The sequence below is a fragment of the Felis catus genome, chromosome D4 (assembly GCF_018350175.1).
Source record: "Felis catus isolate Fca126 chromosome D4, F.catus_Fca126_mat1.0, whole genome shotgun sequence".
NCBI lineage: Eukaryota > Metazoa > Chordata > Mammalia > Carnivora > Felidae > Felis > Felis catus.
In genome coordinates, this window is record NC_058380.1 from 88786831 (window position 1) to 88805854 (window position 19024).

Here is a 19024-nt window from a genome sequence, read left to right on the forward strand (position 1 = left end):
TTGGGCGAGTCGAGTTTTCCAGGCGTTCACTCCCCATCTGCCAACGCAGTCTTTCTCTCCGGGCAGACGTGGACTCCGTGTTGAAACTTGGAGGGTGATGTCCTGCCTGTCTCGTTGGCCTTCGTGGCCAGGCTCTCGCACACACACGGGCCACGCCATTTGCCACCCGCTGGCTTCTGGTCGCGGCAGTCAGAGGACAGTGGGTTCTTTAAGTCACGAAGAGGTTTGCCTGATGCAGGCCACAGCAAGCCTCCCGTGTAACGGGGCCAACTGTGGTGTGCGGGGCCAGGGGCAAGGCCCCCTCGAGTTGAGCCCCCACCCAGAGCACGTGAGGAGATGGGGAGATGGCACCACGTTTGCTCTGGGCGTTTGCTAATATTCTTTGTCTCCGCGTGGCATTTAGATACGGTGAACTTGCTAGAATATGACATCTCTGACGATACTCGTGAATCTGTCGTTAGGGGGGCTGCTAGGGAGGATTATTGTAGAACCCGTAAATCGACCCGGTGGATAGTGGTGGTTGCTTTGTTGAGACCCCCACAGCTCTGCATTTCGGGCATCCTCTGTGGTACAGAGTGTTTTGAGGTGGTGTTCTTCTTTAGGATAGTATCGTTTTGTGTCAGCGTCTCTTCCATTAAAGTGGGTACATTTCTGATTCTTCAGGTGATATATATATATATTTTTGTAATGTTAAGTGTTTTAGGACTCCTTGGAAACCAGCTCTTCTTTAGGGAAATAGAACTATCCTCTGCATAGTAGCCCCCAGAAGCAAGTTGCCAACATATATTTACTGTTGGGGAAAATTCTTCTTTTTTTTTTTTTTTTTTCAATGTTTATTTATTTTTGAGAGACAGAGTGTGAGCAGGGGAGGGGCAGAGAGAGAGGGAGACCCAGAATCCGAAGCAGGCTCCAGGCCCCGAGCCATCAGCACAGAGCCTGATGCGGGGCTCGAACCCACGAACCGTGAGATCGTGACCCGAGCCGAAGTCGGACGCTCAACCGACGGAGCCACCCCGGCGCCCCATCAAAGGGGAAAATTCTTTACGCCACGGGGGGCAGTAATCGATCCACTGCAGGCATCATGCAGGTCGGCCCTGGCGAACCGGGGTGGTTGTCGGTCGAGGCTCCAGTTGGTACTAACCGTTCAAGCCATACTTTCCTGCTCGAACACTTTCTTTGCTGAGACAACTTCCTCCCCTTTTCTCCCCCAGGAGGACACCATGGAGGTGGAAGAGTTCTTGAAAGAAGCCGCAGTGATGAAGGAGATCAAGCACCCCAACCTCGTGCAGTTGCTGGGTGAGTGAGCTCTGAGGAGACGGCCTCTCTCTTACGCCCCCTGGGGTGATGCGGGCGCTATGACAGAGGAGGTGAACGTGTCTGACGTGGACGTCTGTCCTCTGGCGACACTCAGCCCGTGGTGGCAAGGAGGCCGATGCGGGATGGTGTGTGCGTGGACGGAATAGGCTGTTGCTTTAAGTGGAGACCCCAGAGTAGTCCGGTGCAAATCTCAGCCGGCCTCTGAGACCAGAGGTTTCGAGAGTCCCTCCGCCGCAGTTCTCCCGTGAGCAGACGTCGCCACGTGGGGGTGACGTGGGCTGTGGGGTGTGCACCTGACCTTTGCTTCTGAACTCGGTGGCGTCTTCTTCTGTTCGAGTTCAGGGGCTCGAGAGGAAGAAAAGAGCATGGCCACCTCCCTCCCACAGGAACACATCACAAGCCACGAGTGCTTGGGACCGTATTAGACGTTGGGCCCCAGACTTTGGAGCAGACACAGAACGTGTTTCGGGGGCTCTTTTCTCTCATTTTCTTTTCTATTTTTTAATTTTTTTTTTATGTTTATTTTTGAGAGAGGGGCACGGAGTGTGAGCGGGGGAGGGGCAGAGCGAGAAGGAGACACACAGCATCCGAAGCAGAGGCTCCGGGCTCCCGAGCCGTCGGCACGGAGCCCGACGCGGGACTCGAACTCGTGAATGACGAGATCGTGACCTGAGCCGAAATCGGACGCTTAACCGACTGAACCCCCCAGACGCCCCTCAGGGGTCCTTTTCTGGTGCTTGTGCAGTCGGGAGCAGAGCGGCCCCCCGAAGCCCTCAATGTCTGTCTTGTTGGCAGGGGTCTGCACCCGGGAGCCCCCGTTCTATATAATCACTGAGTTCATGACCTATGGGAACCTGCTGGATTACCTGCGGGAGTGTAACCGGCAGGAGGTGAACGCTGTGGTGCTGCTGTACATGGCCACGCAGATCTCGTCAGCCATGGAGTACCTGGAGAAGAAGAACTTCATCCACAGGTAGGGGCCTGGCGGAGCAGCCCTCCTCGCAGCGCCGCGGAGCGAGCGTGGGGCCCGGGCAGCCTCCTCCACGAAGCTCCAGCCCACAGGGCGTGAGGGCTCAGCCTCCCGCCTCGGCGCTGGCGGCACGTTGGACGCTGGAACAGAGGCAGACGCCGGGTTCCTGACTTTGCCAGCTCCAGGCGCGCGTCTGGGCCCACGGGGCAGTGGATCCCCGCGGTAAGAAACACTTCTCTCGGAAGCATCTTGGACTAAGTGGAATATCCAGCGACGCCCCTCAGAGGCATCTGTGCTCCCGGGGAGGCAGAGCGCTCGGTGTCACCAGGAGTGACCTCCCCCGCGGGGAGGCTGGCGTCGCGCCCACACCGCCCCGCGGGTACAGCCGGCGCGTGGCTTTTGTTTCTGAGCGGCATGTTTTCTGCGCCCGCCCCCCCTTCCCTTTATTTCCTTCTCCACTTAGCTTGCCATCCTCCGGTCCGGGGACGCGTCCACGATTGTCAGGACGGCGTCAGTGCGGTCCTGAATTAAGCGCCTTTGCTGTTCTAAAGCCTGGAGGGCTTTGACCTTCAAGCGGGCAGCAATTATCTTGCTGTTCGCATTCTTTGCTGGTGGAAATGGCTTCCTGGCAAAGGAAGGTTCTGTCCGAGCAGGACAGAACCCGATGGGCTTTGCCGGTGACTTTTATACAAGATGTTCACCACGCCACCGCCCTGAACTTTCCTCCCCAATTAACTCAAGTATGAGATCCGTACATGAGATTTCACAGCGAGGGACGAGAGTAGAATGTGTGAGACGTTGGCGCTTCCTTGTAAGACAGATTTCCTGTGCTGCATGAGAGCCTGATTCCGATGCGCCTGTCACTCAAAGGGTGAACCCTCTGAGGCTGCAAATTGAGATTTCTTGACTTGTGGTTCGCTTTGCATGGCTACGTCTGTCCCCCCTTCATTTCACAGACTTAAAACGCTTTACCAAAATCCTATTAGGCACAAGTCTTCTGTATTTAATTGCTCTCTGATTGCTGACGATCAGGCGATCTTACCTTCAGCCATCGCCTAAAGGTGCTGCCTCGTCGCATCCCCCTGTTCCGTTTTGCCTTGTGATTTCATGGTTAACATCCGTGAACCAGAGATTAGACTCCCACCTCCCTGGGAGAATCCAGAGGCGAGAGGAAGCCGATTAAACTGGAGAGAGTTTTTAGGATACGTTCGGATACGCATCAGGAGGAAATAGGAAAGTAGGAAACACAGTTTGGGGAGGAGGAGGGGGCGGAGTGCCACGGGCTTTATTTTATTTTGTCCTCTGTCAAGTCTGGATAGGCCACATGGAGACTCCCTCCGATGGAAGTTTCCCCCAGTTGAGGACTGGCTGGTGCCTTCGTTCCCCGTGCCTGCCGTAGAGCCGTCCTCACCCAGCAGACCCTTAGGTGATTGCAGATAGGCAGGTGTGAGTTAAAGCGCTTCACGTATTAAGTCACGACCACTCATCTTCGTGTTACGGGTGCGGTAACTGAGGCCCAGGGTAATGAGCTTGCTCCCGCCCACCCTCTGCTACCTCTCCCCGCGGTGGGAGGCCGGGCGGATGCTGAGGCACGGGCACAGGTTCCCGGGGGACTGGACGCGGTCGTCGGGAGGGCGCCTTCCCTCAGTGGCGGTGGATTTGCGGGGCCGGGAACGCGATGGCCACAACTCTCACGGCTGAACTCTCTCTCTTTCCCCAGAGATCTTGCTGCCCGAAACTGCCTGGTAGGGGAGAACCACTTGGTGAAGGTGGCTGATTTCGGCCTGAGCAGGTTAATGACAGGGGATACGTACACAGCCCACGCCGGGGCCAAGTTCCCCATCAAGTGGACAGCGCCAGAAAGCCTGGCCTACAACAAGTTCTCCATCAAGTCCGACGTCTGGGGTAAGGGCTGCCGCTGCGGCTCCCGGTCGGCCCTCACCCGCAAGCGTGGGCTCCTTGTCCCGGTTTTCTTTGTCTCCTTGCCTTTCGCTGCCTCCCTCTCACTCCTTCATTTGTTTTCCTTCGTTCCTTAATTCTCTTTCTTACCGTTTTTTCCCTTTCTCACCTTACAATCTTTGCTCCCCTGTTTTCTCCAAAATGAAGTAAAAGCGGAGTTTTCTTCCAGAATAATTCAGGTTACCTTCCCCCCCCCCGCCCCCTAACTTCCCATCTCCAGCCCGCGCTTACTGCTTGGGTTTGTGGGGGCACTTAGCCAAGCCTGCAGGCACCCACGATTTTCTGTAGTTTGGTTTGGGCTTTACGTAGGATATTGCCCCCTGAAGCTTCATGTGCCAGTATTTTATTTGTGTCTTTTGTTAAAGAACTTGTTACAGCAGGTGGTAAGCATATGAAGAACCATATGCCCATTGCACAGTGAGCCCGAGGTACGCGTCACCCAGCTTCACCGGCCATCGCCTCATGGCGCTCCCGAACCCTGTACCCCGCCCCCTGCCCCGCCCCTTACTATCTTGAAGCAGACCCCCGATAGCATTTGATTTTGTCCATAAATACTGCAGTATGAGTCTCTTAAAGGTGTCTCTTTTTTACCCTTGTAACCACATCGCCCTTCCTCCCCGAATTGATCGTCATTTTGAATATTACGATCCAGTCAGTGTTCACATTTCCAGTTGGGTGTTCGTAGTCCCGCTGTTGTGGTCTGTTTGAGTTGAGATCCGGATACTGTCCACACAAGGTGGACGGCTGATGCCCCCCTCAGCGCCCTCTGGTCTGCAGGCTCCCTCTCCGTATTTTCCTTTCGCTCGCTCGCTATTTGTGGAAGAAACCTCACGTGTCCTTGCAAGTCTCCCACGCTGCACCCCGTGCTGTGATTTAGTGCGTTCCTCTGTCTTCGGTACCCCTACTAAACGGGCAGTGGGACCTGGACAGTTTGGTCACATTCGGGTTTGACTCTTTTCTTTTAGCAGGAGCACTGGGTGCGCCGTGCGTGCTTTGCCGTCAGTAGCTGCGCAGCGCTCGATTTGCTCTCTTTTTTGTGATTTTAGCGGTTTCTAATCCCCCGTGCCGAGATCCACCGATTTATTAGGGGTTGCCAGCCGGTAATTCTCGAATGCTGTCACTCCTCGTTCCCGGCTTAGCTCAGTACGTCTGTCAGACGAAACCCTCATCTGCTGTGGGGTTACTTCGGGGTACGGTTCGCACAGGAGAGGCCGCATAGTTGTTTGTCTCCTTGCCCGGGCTTACCAGGGGTCATGCAAACGAGCTAGTTTTTTAATACCCTCAAATGGTGACCAAGTACATTTTTGGGTTTTTTTGGGTTTTTTCCTTTTGTGATGACATATACGTATATATGTGTATGATGTGTTTAGATGTATCTGATGTGTTTTAATCCACGGTAGTTCTTCTCCTTATTGATAAGCAGAGTGTTTCCTGTTTGGCCAGATTGCTCCCTTTTGACAAGACCCCTTGTAGTCTTTGATGGCATCTGTGCCGTCTAGAGCGATTAAGATATTCCAGGTTCGTTCCGGCCCTGAACCTGAATCATCCATTCTCCAAGGGGTCCTTGGATCTCTTCAGTGGGATCTGGGATTTCAAGGCTACAATCTGGGCTTTCAAAGATTTTGTAAGATTTTTATGAAATGTTTAGAGTTGGTAGGGGCCCTGGAGATAATCTCATATGCCCCGAAAGGAGACGTGGCCCGTCTGAGACACTTAGCCAGGTGATCTCAAAACTAGGAGTAGAAATGGCGTCCTGATCTCCAGCCCTAGGTTCCCTGCATCACAAATCCCAGTAAAGATGGTCACCTTACCTCAAAGACCCTGGAGAGGCCGATCAGTACAGTCTCTTCTCCCCTGCGGTGCGTTTTAGTCTGGTTCTGTCCTGGGCTGTTGGTCGTTAAGGGCCTGGTAAAATGTTGGTGTCTGGCCTGCTTCTGAGGATGTGGTGGCTGCTGCTTTTTTTTTTTTTTTTTTTTTTTGATGTTTATTTTTGAGAGAGACAGAGCCCAAGTGGGGGAGGGGCAGAGAGAAGAGGGGAGACACAGAATCCGAAGCTGGCTCCAGGCTCTGAGCTGTCATCACAGAGCCCGACACAGGGCTCGAACCCACGAACCGTGCGATCATGGCCTGAGCCGAAGTCGGATCCTTAACCTACTGAGCCACCCAGGCGCCCCCTGAGGGCGTAGGTGCTTATAATGTCCACTACACGGGTAACCAGTTTCAAATGCAAGATAGTTAAATTTGCCACATCTTGAACAACCTTCCTCTCTCTTTTTCCTTGCAGCGTTTGGAGTACTGCTTTGGGAAATTGCTACCTACGGTATGTCACCTTACCCAGGAATTGACCTGTCCCAGGTATACGAGCTGCTAGAGAAAGACTATCGCATGGAACGCCCGGAAGGCTGCCCAGAGAAGGTCTACGAACTCATGCGAGCATGTGAGTCTACCCCAGCTGGTTGTAAAACTTCTGTGTGGGCTTTGTAAGAAATTCCCGTGCAGGAGTGTTTTCCTAAAGTCAAAAAGTATTTCCCTTCCTGTCTTTATTCACATTCTTCAGAAGCAACTAGTATAACAGATGCATACTTACTCAGATTCCGTGTCTCTATACACGTTATGTATACGTAGTATTTATATGTGAGGCTCTTTCTGTTTTTCATGCAAAAATGGGATGGATGGATACCAAACTTAGATTTCTTATTTAAAAATGCAAATTCCTGGGCCCTGCCTCCAAACATTCTGCTGTAATAGGTAAATACTCCCGGAGACATTTACCTGGGTTGGTTTTATTTCGTGTGTGTGTGTGTGTGTGTGTGTGTGTGTGTGTGTGTGTGTCTGTGTGTGTGTGTGTGTGTGTGTAAAACAACTCCCTCAACTTCTTTCGCACACAGCCGTAAGGCTCAGGTCAGTTTCATGTCCATATTTCAAAGATCCCGTCCTCTCTCCATCCCCTTATTTTTATGTAGCTGTTTAGCTTGCCGTTAAATGATGCATTCATCCATCTCTTCCCCTTTTGATGGACATTTGCTTGTTTTACACCTGTGTTTGGCTTTTGCCATCGTGAACAAAGCCAGGATGAACACCCTCCTGCGTAGACGTCCGTACATTGTGCCGGTAGTTGTGGAAGTTGACGTGTTGGTCCAAAGAGCTATTTGCGTTTTAAATTCTGAAAGATTTTACCGAATTGTTTTCCAGGAAAGGTGTACCAATTTATATTCCCACCAGAAGTGTAGGAGAGTTAATTCTGTATCCTTACCAACACGAGCCTCCGTCAGTCCATAATCCTCATGTTAACCTTGTTTTAATTAGCCTTTCTGTACTGGTGAGGACTTTAGACTTTGATAACCCAGAAGTGAGGGTCAAATGGAAGCCACGTGACTCCGTGATTCTCTGCACTTGATTGAGTGGGGCCGGGGAAAAGATTTATAGATGCACTTTTTGCTGTCACAACTCTCTGGGGCTCTACAGTCCATATTCCTGCCAGTATCTAAGGTCTTTTCTCCTTCTTAATGTCTGTGGCAGGACACGGTGACATTTGTCACTTGTCCCAGCACAAGATGGTTAGCAAGATTTGGGGTGCTTCTTTCATCACCAGATCTTCCTTGAGAATTACTAGCCCCACACTTGTTAGCAGGGCCTCATGCGTGGTCTGCCTGGGTCTCGTCCGTCCAGGTTGGCAGTGGAATCCCTCCGACCGGCCCTCCTTTGCTGAAATCCACCAAGCCTTTGAGACCATGTTCCAAGAGTCCAGCATATCAGATGGTAAAGTGCCCATTCCTGGGGGTGCCTGCAGTGGGGCGAGAGGTTGGGATGGAAGGGACGGCCGGGCGGGGCTCCAGCCCGGTGGAGCTCTTCACTACCGGCTAGAAGAGCCCCAGGCCAGCAAGTTATCTGAGACCAGAAGGCCGGGCAGAGGCGTGGAGCGTGGAGATCTCTGTCTTGTGGCCACGCACCTTTCTGGAAAGTGCCGAGTGCGGTTTTCTCAGCATCTGCGTCTCTTTTTCTGTAACTGCGCGTGGATGACCACTCGTGCCTGAGAAACAGAAAGAACGCCAGACCGACGCCGTTACTAACGGCCGCTGATTTTTGTTTTTGTTCTCGGTGGTTCTTAGAAGTGGAAAAGGAACTGGGGAAAAAAGGTGTGCGAGGGGTTGCGAGTACTTTGCTGCAGGCCCCAGAGCTGCCCACCAAGACGAGAACGTCCAGGAGAGCCGCGGAGCACAAAGACCCCACTGAGGTGCCCGAGACGCCCCACTCCAAGGGCCCAGGAGAGACCGGTACGTCCCCCCACCCCCACCAGGCCCGGAGGGGTCCACGCCGTCAGGGCCAGTGTAGGCGGATGGGAAGCAGTGAGTTCGCCTGCACGGCGGGCGGGCTGACTCTAATTCCTTGTCAGTGGTCCAGCTCGAAAAGAAGAAGGTTCCCCACAGCGGCCCACCCTCCTCCTGGGAATCATCAGGAACCATTGGCTTCAGTAGCTAGCTCAGTCAGGTAGGCACAGGTGCTGATGAAACCGATGGGGAAGGCAAACCCGCCTTCTCGAGGATTATTCGTGGCATTTGTGGTTGCTCTTGCAGGGCAGACACAGCAATAATAAACATCGAACCAGGTAGAGAGCAGCTTGTGGCAAAAACGCTGGTGCGAAAAGCTCCCCGGGACGGACGGAGCCAAGAGACGCCCGTGGCACAGAGTCGGCGTCCGCGCCTGGTCTCTGACACAAAAACCTGTCAGCCACCGTGCCCTAGACGAGCCAGCGAGGTGGAGGTGGTGCGGGGGTCTCAGGATGCTCGCAGGAATGCTGCTCGCAGATGGGGACCTGGTGGCCCCCGTGCGCCGTGCTCTCCTTTGAGTTAGGACATGCTTGTGGAGCGCTTGCCACCCTGTCCCCCCACAAGCCCCAGAAATCTGGGCTCGTAGAGGCTCCTAGGGGATGCTCTGATGGACCACAGACCGAGCGAGTGGGAAGGGGCACGGCAAAGCCCCAATTATGGGATGTTTAGCCATAGCAGGATCTGTAGTCCCAGGATTCCCCCCCCCTTTTTTTTATATTGTGTGCCCATGTCAGTTAAAAAAACAAACAAAAAAAGATGGGAAGCCTGGGTGTAGATGTGTACGACTGTGCAAATATGTGTAACTTAAAATACACCAAAAACGTACACTTAGAAGGTTTATATAAGACAAGAAATCCAAATTACGATGTTTTCCCTCCACACCCCCTGGGTCGCCCTGCTCACCCACCCTGGAGGCCGTGGCGTAGAGACCATCCAGAACCTTGGACCTTTGTCCTTCTGTCTGGTGTCATGATTTCGGCAATTCAGTGGTGGGAATGGGGAGAGGCCACCGTGGAAACTTCAGGCTTATTAGAAGCCCGGTGATACACAGCCCTGTTCATTTACGGCCGTCGGGATTCGCGTGTCGTCTCTTGGTGAGCCGAGAGTGTCGGCTTTTGGGTCCTGCGATGGGGCTGCACACGGGTCGTTAGAATCTCACTTTCTCTGCCTCCTCCTGCTGGATTGAGGTTTGGGGAGGTCCTCAGCTTTCCCCGAGCCGGGTGTCCTGCGTGCCACCCGGTGTCCTGAGGGGCGCCCCCTTGTACCTCTGCTGCGGTTAAGGACGCCCCCCTGTGCTGCTCGAGTGCTGACAGAAAACCGCTCTCCTCACAGCCGCCCCCTGAGGGCGACTTCTGTCATTCACTGGCCCCGAGCTTGGCAACACCAGAAAGATTTCTTAGGAGCTATTATTCGTGTGTAAAGAATGCCCATTTAGACATCTGTAAAGGTCAGTCCTTGTTTGCCAAGCATAATAGCCCATTGTCGCTGTGGTGAGCGTCCCCTTCCCTTCAGGCCCCGCCTCCGAGGAACCATGATTGGCAGGTCCGCGGGGCGCGGGGCCTGACCCTTAGCTCGGCCTCGTCGTGGGGTTCACGCACCAGATAGTGGCACGGAGGGGGCTCTGTGCTGTAAAGGAAGCCCCAGTGCAGGGGTGAGGACGAGTGCCGCGGGTTCTGTGCTGCCGTCCTCAAGGAGAGAGACCCGTGCTCTTCCTAATAACACCAGTAGCGACAGGGGCAACAGTGAGCCACTATGTGCCAGAAGCTGGGACAGACCCTCCTTCTATCGCGCTGTATTCACACAGCCGCGCCGCGGGTGGGTCTTTCTTCTTGCTTTTAGTGTTCACTTATTTATTTTGAGAGAGCGTGAGCAGGGGGAACAGGCGGAGAGGGGAGAGAGAGGGAGAGGAGAGAGGAGAGGAGAGGAGAGGAGAGGAGAGGAGAGAGAGAGAGAGAGAGAGAGAGAGAGAGAATGAATATGAATCCCGAGCAGGCTTCGTGCCGTCCGCACAGAGCCCGACACAGGGCTCGATCCCACAAACCACGAGACCGTGACCTGAGCCCAGGTCAAGCGTCGGACGCTTAACCGACTGAGCCACCCAGGCGCCCCGTCTACGGGTGGGTTTTGTTTCTCCATTTCGTAGAGGAGAACGCTGAGGATGTGTGGAGAGGCGTCCCTTGCCCAGGCTTCGCGGCTGGGGGGTGGGGGGCAGGGGGGAGGGTGGCGGAGCTGGTGCTCACGCGCAGGCCTGTCCGGGCCCAGACCCGTGGCTGGTCCTCTGGGGAGCCGGTGGCCAGCCCCAGGTTCCCCCTCACAAAGGAGCCTCTAGTCTGAAGCTGTTAAACATTTCCCACTGTGTTTCAGATCCTCTGGACCACGAGCCCCCTGTGTCTCCACTGCTCCCTCGAAAAGAACGAGGTCCCCAGGATGGCGGCCTGAATGAGGATGAGCGGCTTCTTCCCAAAGACAAAAAGACCAACTTGTTCAGTGCCTTGATCAAGAAGAAGAAGAAAACGGCCCCAACGCCCCCGAAACGCAGCAGCTCCTTCCGGGAGATGGACGGCCAGCCCGAGCGCAAGGGGGCCGGCGAGGAAGAGGGCCGAGAAACCAGCAACGGGGCACCGGCTCTCACACCCTCGGACGCAGCCGAGCCAGCCAAGTCCCCAAAGCCCAGCAGCGGGGCTGGCGTCCCCAACGGAGCCTTCCGGGAGTCCGGGGGTGCAGGCTTCCGGTCTCCCCACCTGTGGAAAAAGTCCAGTACGCTGACCAGCAGCCGCCTAGCAGCCAGCGAGGAGGAGAGTGGCGGCAGCTCCAGCAAGCGCTTCCTGCGGTCCTGCTCGGCCTCCTGCGTGCCCCACGGAGCCAGGGACACCGAGTGGAGGTCTGTCACACTGCCTCGGGACCTGCAGTCCACGGGCAGGCAGTTCGACTCGTCCACGTTTGGAGGGCACAAAAGCGAGAAGCCGGCTCTGCCTCGGAAGCGGGCGAGTGAGAACAGGTCCGACCAGGCGACCAGAGGCACGGTGACTCCCCCACCCAGGCTGGTGAAAAAGACCGAGGAAGCAGCCGATGAGGTCTTTCGAGACGCGGGGGAGTCCAGCCCGGGCTCCAGCCCCCCAAGTCTGACTCCAAAACTCCTCCGCAGGCAGGTCACGGGGGCTCCTTCCTCTGGCCTTCCCCACAAGGACGAGACCGCCAAGTCCGGTGCCTTGGGGACACCTGTCGCAGCTGAGCCGGTGCCCCCCGCCAGCAGAGCAGGGCCAGGTGCGTCCGGAGGGACCGGCAAGGCCCCCGCCGAGGAGCCCAGAGCGAGGAGGCACAAGCCTTCCTCCGAGTCCCCGGGGAGAGACAAGGGGAAACTGTCCAAGCTCAAACCTGCCCCACCGCCCCCGCCGCCGGCCTCCGTGGGGAAAGCCGGGAAGCCCGCTCAGAACCCGACCCAGGAAGCGGCCGGGGAGGCCAGCACTGGCGGGAAAACGAAAGCCGCGGCTGTGGTCGTGGATGCTGTGAACAGTGACGCCATCAAGCCCAGTCCGCTGGGAGAGGGCGTCAAAAAGCCCGCGCTCCCATCCGTGCCAAAGCCGCAGTCGTCCGGCAAGCCAGCGGGGGCCCCAGCCGGGGCGGCGCCCGCCCCCTCCACGCTGCCATCAGCAGCCTCCGCCCTGGCCGGGGACCAGCCCGCGTCTACTGCCTTCATCCCTCTCATATCGACCCGCGTGTCTCTTCGGAAAACCCGCCAGCCTCCGGAGCGGATCGCCAGCGGCACCATCACCAAGAGCGTGGTCCTGGACGGCACCGAGGCCCTGTGCCTGGCCATCTCCAAGAACTCCGAGCAGATGGCCAGCCATAGCGCCGTGCTGGAAGCCGGCAAAAACCTGTACACGTTCTGCGTGAGCTATGTGGATTCCATCCAGCAGATGAGGAACAAATTCGCCTTCCGCGAGGCCATCAACAAACTGGAGAATAATCTCCGGGAGCTTCAGATCTGCCCGGCGACAGCAGGGAGTGGCCCGGCGGCCACTCAGGACTTCAGCAAACTCCTCAGCTCCGTGAAGGAGATCAGTGACATCGTACAGAGGTAGCAGAAGCCGGGCATGAGGCCGGCCGGAGCCGCCTGCAGTGCGTGAAGGCTTCCCCATGCCTGCGACAGTGGCCGACACCAGACCAGTGAGTTGGGACCTTGGCCCGGGAGCGCTGCGCCACACGGAGCCAAGGGCCACTGTGGAACACAGCCCGACTACCTGTGTTTTGTGCCAACTGTCCCGCACTTCCCCCTCCCCCATCCCGAGCTCCCTGAGTCGCCTCTGTCCCGAGTTCTATCTGTGGAGTTCCTGCTCTGTGGACTCCGGTCGGCCCGCCGGCCTCCTCCCCACGTAGTGCTCCAGAACTGAGCTCTTCCGGCCAGGGGTGAAAGCAGACGAGCATATTTCCTTTCCACTGGTCTTTCTGGAGGCCCTCCTCTGGGGATGCCTTCTCCTCCGCTTCCCGCGGGAAACGAGCGCCCTGACCAGGAGCCTTGTCACCGAGGCCCGAGGAACTGTCCTCCCCACCTACCCCATGGGGGGAGCCGGCGCAGAAGACCCGTCTCCAGAACTACATCCTGGGAAGCGCTTGCCAGCTGGTCACTCTGCCCTCCGTTGCTGCCGGGGGCTGGTGCCCTCACATTGCCTCGTGTGAAGGACAGCTCTTGATTTGGGGGGTGAAACGGGGTGCTAAAACCAGCCGGCCCTTGGGTCCTTGCTGTCTTGTGGCACTGCTCGGCCTGGATGGAAAGCCGGAGTCTGAAGGGTAGGAGGGTCGCAGTCCGGCGTGCAGGGTCAGGGGAGGCAGGCAGGGTGGCTGGCTGGGGGAACAGCTGGTACCCAGATGGCCCGGGGCTGGGCCCAGCCTACCTTCTTTTCAGGCTTCCAGGTGCCCAGAAAAGGCACTTGGTCTTGATTTCTGACCAATCTCCTTCTCCTCCCTTGTACTCCTCTGAGACCAAGTAGATTCATGCAGAGCTCTTTCCTGTGTGACAAGCCAACCTTTAGTTTTCCGGAGCATTTCATGGCTCTGAGCTCAGCCCAGTCGCCTCCGGCACAGAAGGACTGGCCGCCGGCGCACGGGAGAAGGACTGTGGCACCAAAGCCCCAACCGTTGCTGGCTGTGCGCTAAGAGGCCAATGTCCTGTTGAATCGCCACGAGCAACAACACGCAGCCCACTGTTTCTGCTGGGGTTTTCAGGGATGGAGAAAACCACAAACAGATGAAGCCCAGAAAGTGTCTCCAAGAGCAGGCCTCGGTCTCCTCTCCCCAGGCTGCCCAGGACCAGGCCCTCCAGCCAGGGGCCCAGGCCGCCTTGACCTTGACCTAGAGCAGCTGCTGAAGGCGGGGGGCAGGCACCTGCCTGGGCCTCCTGCCGGGCCCAGGCGCGACCACCTTCCACCCCCATACCCCCGTGACCTCACACCGGCCTCATCACCCGAACTTGTTCTTTATTTCTCTAGTAGAGATGGTTCCCTCTGCATCGATTTGTGCTGTCCTCACAGCTCATCACCTCTTTGCCCCCTCCCCCCCCCCAGACTTCTGTGTCACACAGACTGAGGGAGGTGCTAGAACACCACCAGCGGCCTTGCAGACAAAGCAAAACCGACCCCACCCAGGTCCCCTCGACCGCCTCTTTCTATAAGGTACTGATTTTTTTTTGTTGTTCACATGACGTGCCACTATATTTTGCATTTATATCTTGGTATTACACTCTTTTATAGACTTGGTCTTTTATAAATGACATGTAAATAGTTTTCCACTATTTTCCCTTCTCAAATGCCTATGGTGTCTTTTTTTTTTTTTTTTTTTTTTTGGTCCAGTACATTTTGTTTCTGTATATGACTCTGTTTTTTGAATCCACATCTCTCCGTAGTATTTTTTAAATAAATGTTTACAACGTTAGAACTCGGGCAGATGGGTCTGGTCTGTCATTTTCCCTGTCCCTCCGGGCTGTGGTGTGCAGACGGGAGGGAGGGGGTCCTCGTTGCCCTTAAGGGGCTGGAGGCTCCGGGGTGGGTTTTACAGGAGCGCAGTGGGAATCCTGCATCCGGGCATCTTCCTCGGCCTGCCAAATGCGGTTTCTCTCCCTGCCCTGGCCTCTGGCCCTTCTTGTGCCCTTGACACGGATCTGCCAGCAGCACTGGGCGTGGGCCCTGCCTCCGAATCGGGAGGAAGAGGAGTCCAAGGGCTGTTCCAGCTGTCAGGCCGTCACAGCGTCATTGAATCGGGAGGAAGTACGTCCTGGGCTCCACTGGCCTGGAAGCGATAGTCCCTCCACAGGTGCGCCTTTTTCCTCTGCCTGTGACCCCGCCTCGGCACCCCGCCGGCCCCCGAAGCGCCCCTCGCGCGCTGTGGCCCACCCGCCCCGTGTCTCCTTTCTCTGTGCGCACGAGGAGGGGCAGGGGGCCTGGAAATGCCACCTGCAGCGCCGTGGCCTCTCCCAGCCCCCCACCGAGGGGACCGAGGGGACCGAGGGGGCGCGTGCGGCCGTTTCCTCGTCTGGGCCTGCATTTAACGCCAGCTGACAGCTTGGAAAGTGGCAGTCGGGGAAGTGAGTGGTGCTGTCTGATAATGATACTTATTAAGCCAGCAGCCTTGTCAGGGGACACGGGTCCTGCTCACCAGAGCGTGTGCAGGACCACGGTTGAGTGGACCCTCCGCGGCTGCCGTGCTGCCTGTCTCGGGCCGGAGGTGAGGCCGCCGGCCTGCGGCGAGGGCTGGTGGGACCGCGGGGTGTGCCCGCACCCGAGGGCTGCAGGAGCCCCTCCCTCTTTTCACGGAGGCCCGGGCCACGCCCTGTCCAGGTCAGCTCTCCCAAGTCAGGGGGCCTTCCTCGAGGGACAGCTCTGGCGTCGGAAAGACGACGCACGGTGACTTGGAGTGACGGCCGCAACCGACGGGCTGCTTCCTCCGTGCCAGACGTGGGCCCGGCCCAGAGTCTTCACGGAGCCCTCTTAGAGCACATTGTCCCGTTTTCTTGACGCCCAGCAGTGAGGCTGCAGCCGGGCACGGCCCTCGCCTGGCGTCCCGTGCCTGTCACCGCGGTGGCTGTGCCAGGGGGAAGTACAGGTCTTCTCTCAAATAAGAACGTTCCGTGTGTCACCCGAGCTTCAGAAACTTACTTGGGTCTAGCCGTTCCAGGACCGTGGTTCCTGCCCTTGGTCAGGTCACAGAGCCCCTTGAGGACTTCGCGCACCTGGATCGAGGCCCCGAAAACCCACGTCCGTGCACACGCGGTTTTCGGGTGATTTCGAGGCCTGCCCTCCAGGTCCGGAACCAAGGAGCGCCCGAGGGTCAAGCCTGCCAGAAGGGCCAGCAGCTGCCGTTGATGCTGTTTTCACAAAATCCAAGCCCAAACGTCAGAGTGAGGATCGCAGGGAAAAACCCTCAGACTGAAAACCGTCCAGATGCCGTCAGCACAGAGGAGCAGAACGTTGCGATGTGTTCACGTAGTGGGATGTTACGGAGCAGCGGAGACGAACACTCTTGGCCGCAACCCCGCGTGGACACGAGTCACGCGAACGTGACGTTGAACAGAAGCAGCCAGACACGCAGTAGCGATGCCAGAAACTTCTGTTTATTTACGGCAACACGGCTAGCCTGTGGTGTCGTGTTAGAAGTCAGGACGGAAGGCCACGCCTGGTTGGGGTGCAGGGGAGCTCTTGGGGGGCAGGTGACACCATGCTTCTCAGTCTGGGTCGTGCCGGCCAGTGGGTCTGTCACTTGGTGAAAACGGAACTGTGCGCAGAGTGGGAGCCCGTTCTCCATGTGTGTCATATTCCAGTGGGAGTTTTCTTAAAATCACAGCCCACACGTGGGCGTTCTCAGCCACTACAGATGCGCCGCGCGTTACCACGTGACAGCCTCTCCCTTTTTTTTGTTTCTAACGAGGGAGGTTCTGTTGCTGTTCGGCATTTGATGTGTGAGGAAGTTGAGACTCAGAGATGTGGAGCAGCTTGCCCCGGGTCACACAGCATGTGCTGCCATACTGTGCTGGACTAACTCGTTGATGGTGGTAGGTGGCCCCAGCGTGGCCAGCAGAAGAGGTCTGGGCTCCAGTCGGGCTCCTCCCTCTGTCGTGGAAGAAAAGAAGTCCAGGATTGCAGCCAACCCAGCTTCTCAGGTGTTGGGATGTTTTACGGGAGGCATTCCCAAATGGAGTGTCCTGGGGAATCAATTTGTAAATGTTGCCTTGGCACGGAAGGCGTCAGGTGGGACGAGACTGACCGGCCACGGTGTCCCTGTCATGCCTACCCACCTCCCTGATGGCGACCCGACACCGTGGGCAGGGCCCCAGCTCCCTGCTCAGAGGGTAAAACACCTTTCCTGACTTGGGGTCTTCAAGGGACTCTGTCCTGTAGCATCTCTGGTCCTGGGGCAAAGTTAAGGACAAGGTGGCTCCTTATTTACTTCAGCAGCTGCTGGATGGCCCGCTGCCTGCCCCGTGAGCCTCCTTTTTTCTTAAAACGTTTTTATTAATGTTTGAAACATAGGGGAAAATACAGAAATACTCCCCATCCAGTGTTTAGCTAGACGCCCAAGATGAAGGCTCTTGTGTGTGCGTCTTGCACCAACACGCCGAAGGGATGCAGACAGGTGCCTGGGCTGGAGGAGACCATCCCATCACACCAGCTAGAGCAAACCCAGACAGGGAGCTTAATCTCTGCTTGCAAAGTCAATGTTTTCCAAAGAACCTCACCGTCACTAATCTGGAGAGTGATCGTCCCCGCCAAGGAGGGCGCGGGGGGTGGTTTGAAAGGCCCCCAAACCTCGACCAAGCCCCAGGGGGTAGAGTGAGGGGCAGGGAACTGAAGAGGTGGTATCGCCAGATACAGCACGGGAGTGGACTGAACAGAGCAATGCCCTTAACGGTTTGATCATTTAGATGTTCGGGGTTATTGCGCTCGAATATACAAGCAACTGGAAAGAATACCTTTGTTGCTGATGGTTGTTGAAGGGTGAAAGTGATGACGGGATATCCACCCCTCTGAAGGCCCTCCCCTTCCCCCTCTTTATCTCCGATTTCTCTGAGGTTAATCTCATCCTACTAAATTAGAAACCAGCCAGTATGTCCCCAAACTGCGTGGTAAACACATGCGGGAGTAGCTCAGCCTCGGTGACCTCCAGGTTCCTGCGGTTAGTGACCATGGAGGTGGCTCCTTTCATTCTAAGAGTAGAAATTGGCCAAGTGGGGGTCACCAGGGCACCTGGCTGCAGGGTGGTCCTCTGCCCTCGGCCTTCGATCTGTCCTGTCTCACCTGGTCTTTTCACAAGCATGTTCTCTGGCTTCCCTGCATGTGTCAGTGAGTGAAGGGAGGAGGGATCCAGCTTACTGCCCGCCCCCGCCCCAACGAAGTGGAAATGAGCCAAGACTGGGGCGAGAGCCTGGGCTGGGATTTCACTTCCTTCACGTGGCCACCCTGCGATGTCTATTCTCAGCTCCGGAACTGTCCTTGTTGGACACGCTGGGACTCATTTTCTTGAGGTTTACCCTCTGTGGCTTGAGGGCTGAGTGTTTGCCTCTCTTTACCAACAGACGAAGACCCCGGGATGTGTTCCATCCCCACCAGTCTGTCACATTAGCAGGACAGCATCCCGGATCATCCCTTCCCTGGACAGCGGTAGAAGCCAAAGGGAGTACGATGTGCCTCCCAGACTCCGTGTCGCTATCTGGCGCCTGTCCCGGCGGGGCACGCGGAGGGGAGAAGCCGCGAGGAGCTCCAGGGGAAGGCAGCTCACTTTAACCCAAGGTGATGTTTGGATTCCTGTGTTCCTGTCCCACCCTGCCACCCAATTTCCGCGCCCCAGTCAGCTTGGCTCCTTTGTGGCTCAGATCTGTCACCCCCTAATGAAGTGGCTTTCTGGCTGCCGAGGATTGAGAGCTGCTGCTGGGGAATCTAAGTCACTAATAGAATGGAAAACACTGTGAAATGCTCCGAGGTGCCAAGCTGGGCCCAACCCAGTGTGGTTCTAAAAGGCTAATAAAAATCCACCAATTAATTGTGACAGCTCAATGGAAAATTATTCAATTGTGAACAGGGCCAAGCTGCAGCTCGAGAGGAGGAGGGGAGATGTTGCCATAGTAACATCAATCCAGGCTCTCATCTCGGCGGTCGAAGCCAGCCTGGGAGGGAGCAGGATCACGCGGCCGTATCTGACAGGGGATGGGATTGCAGGACACGGCAGAGCAGCGTTTGAAAGAGCTGCTCTGCCTTGCCCCGGGCCTGCAGCCACTCCAGGCTGAGCTCTGGCTTCCCCTGGGGTAGAGAAGTTGTTCTCAGAATGCTCTTCGCTTTGAGAAAGCCTCGGAAGGAGCAGTCGAGTGCAGCAGGAAAATACACCTTGTGCCGCGTTTCCCTCCGCCCTTGACCACTGGTGTTACCAGCTGCCAATTAAGGGGATGCCGGGACAGGTGCGGGTGCCG

The 19024-nt window shown here is 56.5% G+C and overlaps 1 protein-coding gene across 2 annotated transcripts in view; it reads left to right on the plus strand.

The window, feature by feature from the left end:
- Nucleotides 1–19024, plus strand: part of ABL1 (ABL proto-oncogene 1, non-receptor tyrosine kinase) — a 150850-nt gene that overhangs the window by 129222 nt on the left and 2604 nt on the right. For both annotated transcript variants that reach the window (XM_003995974.6, XM_023242856.2), the window contains exons 5-12: nt 1212–1296; nt 2113–2290; nt 4008–4192; nt 6531–6683; nt 7916–8005; nt 8356–8520; nt 10939–16912; nt 18137–18350. In XM_003995974.6, coding sequence (XP_003996023.4) covers nt 1212–1296; nt 2113–2290; nt 4008–4192; nt 6531–6683; nt 7916–8005; nt 8356–8520; nt 10939–12656 — 2574 coding nt within the window. In that variant the 3' untranslated portion in view covers nt 12657–16912; nt 18137–18350. The remainder of the gene's footprint in view (nt 1–1211; nt 1297–2112; nt 2291–4007; nt 4193–6530; nt 6684–7915; nt 8006–8355; nt 8521–10938; nt 16913–18136; nt 18351–19024) is intronic.